Below are 8,785 nucleotides of genomic sequence, written 5' to 3'. Positions count from 1 at the left end.
TGAAGAGACACTTGGGTGTCACTCACTCAGGCTTTGACAAGGAAGTGATCTTCTCCCAGCAAACTGATAAGCCAGGTAGGAAAGACTTGTAGTAGGGAGAGCAGAAGGGCTGGGAATCCATGCTAAGATCCTTGAAATGATCTAACATGGGTTAGAGCCACAGGGTCCAGAGGGCAGAAGAAACAGCAGAAAGATACCACAAAGGCTGAGAAAACTGGGGCCAGGAACCAAGTCAAGAAAGAACTGATGTGCTTTGTTCTTTATACTTGACCATGGTGGACATCAGCCTTGGAAAAAGGACCCTGTTAGTTCAGCTAAGTTAAAGTTTATTTTTCTTTCATAGGAGGGGGGATAATTTGATTATTGGCAAATTCTTTGACATTCTCCAATAATTTATTCCCAATGTACTCAACCTTTGAGACTCCACTGCTTCTCCTGGGATAGGTTCCTCTGAGTTCTTGTTGATGGCAGCCTCAGATCCTGAGAAGAGTCCCTTCCTGGCCTCTGATATAAAAATATGGTTTTTTTCCCCTTTCAGATTTGATATGCTAGCTGACCAATGTCACAACAGAAGCAATGGCCCTTGGAGCTCCCAAACGCTCCCAAATGTTCACCTCCCCAGTGCGCAAACCCCTGCCTGACTACCTGCTCAACTTCATGCAGGACTTCCTGTACAGCAGGCTGCTCTTCCTCCTCACAAAAGCCGGGGCCTCAGGACACTCCCAGATGCAGGAAAGTTCACTACTCACAGCCCCGCTGCCTCCGTGGCGGCACCACCTACCACTGCAAAGAAGAAGAGTGCTAGGAGACTGGGCGCAAAGGAGAGGACATTGGTGCAGTGACCTTCTCCCCACCCAGACTCATGAACTCCATCACCTCTCTTAGCCTAAAAAGCACTTTCTTTTTCTGTCTTCGGCCCACCTTCTCAGTTCAACAACAATAAAATAGTTCATGGTGCATGGTTGTGACTTCTGTGAGTCTTTGAGACCTGGCACACGGGCAGAGGCCTCTCTGGTGGCCTCTTCTCCTCTCAGGCACAGGCGTCTGAGAATCTGTGTTTCAGTTTTCTGTGGCTTCATAACAATACATTTATGCTGAACACCTATTGTGTATTGGTCTCTGTGTTTAAAGGTGGAAGTGGGAACGCCTTTAATCCCAGCACTCGGGAGGCAGAGGCAGGTGGATCGCTGTGAGTTCGAGGCCAGCCTGGTCTACAAAGCGAGTCCAGGACAGCTAAGGCTACACAGAGAAACCCTGTCTCAAAAAAACCAAAATAGATAAATAAATAAATATGGAAGTGGGAGATTTGGCCTTTTGCTAAGAAATGTTATGATCTAGAAGAAGTAAAGTATATTCCAGATTAAATAACACTGATTAACAAAATTAACTTACTAAATTATTTATTCTTATGTCTCAAATGTGTTCAAAAGAACTTTTGAGACAGCAGGATCCATTTAGGAACACACACACACACACACACACACACACACACACACACACACACACACTTACTTATATGTATGCAATAGCAGTTAATGGAAAGAGAAGCCAAGAATTTGAAGGAGAGTAAGAAAAGGTCTATGAGAGAGAGAGTGTTTAAACTCTAAACGTTAGAAAGAGGAAAGGGAAGGAAGAAACACGGTTACTAAGTTGCAATCTCAAAAATAAACAAGAAAACAAGGATGTAAGGGAAAAAATGTAGAAAAAGTAAAGGGCAGCAGCAAGCACCCGTTTGCCCCTGGTGCAAGTGTACAGTTCCGATGGTACAGATCAACAGAAGGAAGGTGTCTTTGGGGGACTGAGGAGAGCAGGCTTCCTGGGGTAGGAAGCTTTAAGGCACCCACACCAGGTGGCTCACAGCTATCAGCAACTCCAGCTCCAGGGGAGGTGACAGTTTCTTCTGGTTCCTTCCAGCACTGTATATACATGTCAAACACACATGGATACACACACACATATATATACATACATAGAAATGAAAACGGTCCTTTAAAAATAAGGAAATATGGGCTGAGGAAATGGTTCAGGGGTTAAGAGCCCTGGCTACGCTACGAGAGGACCTGGCTTTGATTCCCAACCCCCACACAGTGACTCACAACCCACTGAACTGCATTTCTTCTGGCCCCCGGTAGAATGAGGCGCGTGTGTGGTCCACATGCATACAATTGGACCAAACACCCATGCACATAAAGTAGATCTTTAAAATAAATAAGTAAACAAAACTAATTAAAACTTAGCAATAAAAGAGTAACTGCCCTCGCCCACCACGCTGACCAACACAGCCAGGACAGGACACATCTGCGCTGACTCACCTACTTTCCTAACGTTGGGCGTTTGCACCGATTCTATCCCCTTCGATGTCAACACAAAGCATAGTGAACCTTCTCACCGGTGCTTATTCGGTTTTCCCAGAGTACATTTTTAGAATTGGAATTCTAGGATTGTGGAAATTTCAAACTGATTTTTTTTTTTGAGAAACTTTAAAATGATTTCATTTAGGAAAATCATGCTCTGTGAATAGAGGTTTCTTCTGTTTAACGGTAAGAGTATTGCGTTTTATTAAAGGACTGCTATAGCCAAAGTAGGAAAACTTCATGAAAGAAGCAATTCCTAGTAGTGTTGACAAGTATCTAAATAATTTGGTTGTCAAAAATCTCTATTTTTAAAAGGCTTGATACTCTCCTCTTTTGACTGAAAAAAAAAAAAACTTCATCTTATGAACAGTAGTTTTCTATGAGCATTGATGTGTTGGTGCTTAAATGTCTCTGTTTAGTTGATAGATTATTAAATATTTATTTAAATAGTCAACGCATTTGTAAAGGTTTCTGGAAGGAATCCCTCAGATTAAAAGTATCAGTGCTGGATTGGTTGTGTTTATCATATGTTTACAACTGTTTTTCTAAAATTTATTTCTGATCTTCACTGGAAACAGACATTTACCAAATAACAGTCAAAGAAAGTGTGGCAGAAGTTAGTCTTACCAAGAATGGTTTCCAGTATTTCAGCTCATGCTTCCCAGCCTGCTCCACAATCCTCTGCTCCAGTACCGTTGGACACACGCTGAAGGGGGCCAGTGATTCTGTAAGATGCGTGTTTTCATTAGAAACCCTGTATTTTGAGTGGTTTTCGAGTGTGCCCATGATAGGGCTTCAATTTAATGTTGAAAATACAGTGTTTCTTTCTTTTATATGAGTAGAACATACAAATTTTATGTATTGTACAAATTACTACATACAGATAAGACAGACAGACATTACAGATAGATGGGAAAGATAGATAGATAGATAGATAGATAGATAGATAGATAGATAGATACCAACTGACAGACAGACAGAAGATAGACAGATGACAGACTGATAGAAGACAGGCAAGCAGACAGACAGAGAACATGAAAGTTAACTATGTGAGGCAGCACATGTTAGTTAACTTGACTTTACCTATACCCCATATATATGTTTTAAAACAGATTGTACATGATGAATACATACAGTGGGTATTTGCTGTTTAGAATAAATAAATATTCGTATGTTCCATATACAAAATTTTAACAGTTCCTAAGAGCCGCGTGTTGTTCTGGCATGGGACGCTCTTTACCTGTTCTGTTCATGCCCTTCTCACAAAGCGCCATCAGGTCACATTTCAGCATATTGCAACTTTTCGGCTCTCTGCCTTAGATCTTGGTTCACCCATTTCTCTAGAGAGCCCTGGGTTTGTATTTAACTGAAAAACCTATGGGGGCATTTGTAAGTAGCCGGAGAAATAAAAAAGATAGGTTCTCATTGCCACTACACTAGGTATGGCGGAGCATATATGTAATCCAAATATTGAGGGGTTTGACACAGGAGGATTACAGATTCAGATCCAGCTGCTGCTGCTGCTGATGATGATGATGATGATGATGATGATGACGACGACGATGATGGTAGCAAGAACACTGACATATCAAGAACTTTTCCAAGCACATGCTGCTGACTTAACTCTCACAGAAGCTCTATGGTACAGCAGTAACTGTCATTGCTTTACAGATTAGTCGCCAATGCAAGAGGTCCTGTTCCAAAGTTAGTAGGCAATGGAGCCGGGATTTGAGGCAAAATGGTCTGATCATGAGCGTTAGACAGCAAATGTGTTGTGAACAGCTACTCCGGGCTCCCTCAGCTTCTTTATCCAGAGTCAACATGACGCTGGCCTGATAAGCAGTTGGGTTTATTACTGACCCTGCTCACATTTGAACTCTGCACATTAAGTGACTTCTTTGAACATATAGCTTTCACTTGTAACACTAAAAGCACACAACCAAACCAAGTAGGAAATTTTATATTTGACCAGCTTAACAAATCTTTGGTAAGTACAAACTATATGAAAATTGCATTTTGAAGGTATTATTAGTATTCTTTAGTAACTGGTTGCATATGCCTGTTGGAAAACAACCTGACAAAGGAAAGCTCAGCTCATGGGTAGCTTGGTCATCACGTGGGTGCCCCAGAAAGGGGATATGGGGTTGTCTCTAACAGGGGCTCTTGCCTGTTTGGTTACTGCCTCCTGATGGGGCACTGCTGCCTCAGTGGGCCACAGGGGAAGATAATCTGCTCAGTCCTGATGGTACTTGATGTGCTGGTGTGGGTTGGTGGGGGAGGGGCTCCTCTTATTTGAGGAGTAGGGAAGGGGAGATGGGGGAAGAGGGAAGGAGGGTGGAACCAGGAGAAGAGGAAGGAGGTCCTATGATGGGGATGCAAAGGGAATAAAAAAGAATAATGGCCAAATGCATGGTTATATTCTTCAAAGAAAGAAATTAAGACTTGAAAAAAATGGGCTTCTTAACAGCATAATTATTTCTCCTAATGAAAGCTTTTCCATTGAAGTAGCAAAGCTCATTGCTAGGCATGAGAACCTGATCAGGCCATCACACTTGATCTTGGCTCAGGCCTTTCCGAGGATAAATGGGTTTGGAAGAGGCCTGAGCTTTGCATATATTTCAGCTGTCCATGAAATTCTCCGAAGGAGCTCAGAAGAAATGTCATGAGAATGCTCTAAGGGCTGGCCATGTCTCTGTTCCAGGGCCACTGTGAGATGTTTCTAATTAGGCAGAATTACCCAGGAGGTATTTTAAAAATGCGTATGCTTAATTCTGACTCCTTGGAGATTATAGTTGAGTCGGTCTTAGTTGGGGATGAGGGACCTGCATTTTGAAATGACTTCATTCTATGGCTCATGAACAGTCAGATGTGGGATTCCTGACCTGTTAATGATGCAGGATGGAGGCTGAAAACACAGTTTCCCTACTCCATGCAGTTCCTTGACTGGGTGGCCCGACTGCCCCGGAACCTAGAAACTGATACACATTAGAGTTAAATCTTGGTAATATTCTGTTTTTCAATAGGCAACAAACCGAATTTGGCACGGCTAAGAGAGGAAAATAAAATATACGGAATGTTAGTACGAATAAGCGAGGAAGTAGCAGGCTCCCCTTGCGTGAACCACATTCTGAGAATATAAGCAAGCTCGGAATAACAGGACAGAGAATACTAATGACACAGCACAGGGGTATGGTGCCCTCAAGCCCCAAGTAAGTTGCCTGTGGCTTTGTAATACCTGTCTTGTGCTCTTCGGAATATAGACTCTGTCTCTGCTAGTTCAAAGTAGCGCTGTGTTTCCAATTTGAAATATATTTTGAGGAGGGTGTGATGGACAAATAGACCATCTCTCTTACCATCCTCTTAAGACAGGATCGTTTGTAGGATGTCATTTTTAAGGCTGGCTTGTCTCCTTTTGGTGCAGTCGAGAAGGCAACGGGGAGGTCATAACTGAGGGATTATGGTGAGCCAGGCAATGCATCGGTGCTGCGGTCCCCAGGGAAGGGGTACTGAGGGATTATGGTGAGCCAGGCAATGCATCGGTGCTGCGGTCCCCAGGGAAGGGGGTATTGGGGACAGTGACACGCTCACCTGAGTTGGAGAAGCTCACCCTTTTCACATCAGCAGGAGAATGAGGTTGCCGTTGTTCTAGGCTGTGGAGTCTCCTTTCTAGAAAAACTTAGGCATGTTTTCTTTGGATATTTTCCTGAAAGAAAAATATAATCAGAATGAAGGAAATCTCTTCCCTTCCTGTCTTGGGACTAACAAGCACCATTTGGTAGTAAGATTGACGCTCAGTTTTCTTTCTTTCTTTCTTTCTTTTTTTTTTTTTTTTTTTTTTTTTTTTTTTTTTTTTTTTTTGAGGCACAGTTTTCTAATAGTACATTTTAGCTATTGCCTGATCACTAAGGTCGACTCAAGGTCAGCTCAGAAGTCAGGCTGTAGAGAGTGGATTATCACATTTGTCATTAAGAAGAAGGGACAGCACAGCTGTTCATACAGAGATGACAGACCAGAAGCCATGTAAAGCCTTTTTGACCTAGGGCGGCTCCAAGCAAAGACTCTCATACTTATCCCAGAGACCAAGAGACAAACAGCAACATTCATTTGACACAGAGGCTGCAAGAACTCAGTGGCGGCGTTCAGATAGGCAATCTCCATACAAGCCTCATGGTAGCCTTCAGACTCTGTCTCTGTACTAGGCTCATATTCTAGGGACCACCTAAGCCTGTAATAAACACGGACGCTTATAACTATACCTATGTCTTACAGATTACACACAGAATGTTATGCACTGTATGGTCCTGGGTGCTTTGTTTTATTTTGTTTTCTCACAGCATTTTAATTACCATATTATATATTTATAATTATACATATATAAAATGTTTGGTTTTTCTCACACTATTTTAAACTACATATATGTGTGTGTGTGTGTGTAGTTAAATAGTTGTTGCACAGACATACATTACACTTTACTCTCTCTACACACACACACACACACACACACACACACACACACACACATATATATATATATATATATATATATATATATATATATATATCTCGCCCAGCCCTCCCCCATGCTGATGTCTGTCTTGTCTTTAACCCATGTTACACAGGTAGAGTAATGTGATTTGATTTTAATCCCACCTCATAAAAGCGATGAGAATATATTATGCTGAAAAAAAACCTGGACCCTTCTTCTACTCACTATGAGACACACAGGTCTCGGACGTTGAACACAGATTCCGACAGTCACTTGTGCCAAAGGGAAGCGCAGAGAACCTCACATGCATTTCCTTCCTGTCCATCTGGCCTGTAGGAGGAGACTGGGAGGTTCAAAGGCTGACCTGACCGACTCAGGCTGAAGGATGATGTTTGTCTTCTGTTCTTTCATCACTTAGAGATTAGCTTGATAAAAATCTCACGCATGCAAATGCTGGCCTGGCTGGTACCTCACCCTTTCATTAAAGGGAACACCTAAGCCAGGCAGGAATCCACAGCATTCCTGAGCCCTTAGGCGGGCAAGGTGATAAGGAGATGCCCAGGTGGATGAGAGTGGAGCTGGGGAAGGTACCAGCTGTGGCCAGACAGAGACTGTCCATTCACTCGACAACGAGCCCTTTCCCTAAAGGCTCACTAATAAAGAGCTCTCCCCAAGCCTGGTTCTGCCTCCCATCAAACCTGCAGGCTGCCTGTCCACCACACACTCCAGCTTTCAGCATCCAAGTGGAGACCATGGTAATCATTCTAAAATGAAAATATGGTCATAGCCTTCCCACCTTGTTTGGATAGTAACAGATGATGGTGTCTCTGGTCTTGTTTCTAAGCATCATGATCCCATTAAATAACATGTGCAGATCGGGTGAAGGTATAATTAATTGCTCTGAACAGAGCAGTGAATGAATCAGTAAACTCACTGATAAGGTAGCTTGTGTCCCTTCTGTGGCTGTTCCTACCAGACAGCCCGAATACTTAAAGATTAAGAAATAATGACATTTTCAGAGATTTCTGAGACCCTCCCTTGTCAAACTTATTCATTTGGTCATAATATGATAGCATTTAAGCTTTCGATTTTTAATCTCATGTTACAGATTGGCTTTTTCTTTAAAAGTTCAAAACTGTGAAATGACGGGCAAGGGGCCCGAGTACCAGTTCTGATTCCAAGGCGCGTGCTTTTCCAGTTTCTCGTCCATATAAAATCATGAAGCTGAGGCAACAGGCAGTGACGGAGGCGTGGTGGGCAAGGAGTGCCCGGCAGGAGTCCATGATTGCACAACTTTCACAGCGTAGTTCCAAGGAGCACACAGTGGAAGCGAGGAATCTACAGGGTAAGACCACACAACAGGCCCCATGAAGCACTTCCTCCTTCTGCGCAGCCGCGGTCTCATGTTTTACCCTTTAGCTCCCAGTATCATTGTGATCCCTGTTTCCGGAACAGACCAAGCTCATCCGGGTCTCTGTGCTATGCCTGTGTTCTTCTCCTCTCAGTCCATAATGCTAGCTTCCCCCTCACCACCTTGATGAACTCCATGCCATTTTTTAAAGATCATCTCCTTTGGAAGTACCACCAGGAGGAGTTTTTATCTTTGGGCACACCCAAGCCTCCCCAAGGCTGGTGCTCCATGCCGGTCTGTGTCTGTACTGCATCGACTTCACACAGTGCAGAAGCTGCGGGAACACAGCTCTCGGAATCAGGGCACCAGGGTTTGAATCATATTCTTGCTATTTGATATTCTTAAGATCCGGATATCTTAATCTTTTTAAACTGATTGACAATAAGTAACTCACAGTTATTGTACAATAGTGTGTGTGTGTGTGTGTGTGTGTGTGTGTGTGTGTGTGTGTGTGTGTGTGTGAAAAACTAAGAATAAACTTCAGGCCTCTCTGGCCCGAGCAGCCAGCTAGCGGCAGATATCCCAGGGTTCTGC

General features: G+C 43.1%; 1 protein-coding gene across 1 annotated transcript; it reads left to right on the top strand.

Annotated features, from left to right (window-relative positions):
* The first annotated feature begins 554 nt into the window (after positions 1-554).
* Positions 555-861, top strand: Lce6a (late cornified envelope 6A). Its single transcript, XM_051157649.1, has one exon. The coding sequence runs from the start codon at positions 560-562 to the stop codon at positions 803-805; it is 246 nt and encodes an 81-aa protein (XP_051013606.1). The 5' UTR covers positions 555-559; the 3' UTR covers positions 806-861.
* Positions 862-8,785: the final 7,924 nt, after the last annotated feature.

Source organism: Acomys russatus, chromosome 15 (assembly GCF_903995435.1).
Source record: "Acomys russatus chromosome 15, mAcoRus1.1, whole genome shotgun sequence".
Lineage (NCBI taxonomy): Eukaryota > Metazoa > Chordata > Mammalia > Rodentia > Muridae > Acomys > Acomys russatus.
The sequence above is the reverse complement of the archived record's forward strand: the minus strand, read 5'-3'. Positions and strand labels throughout refer to the sequence as shown.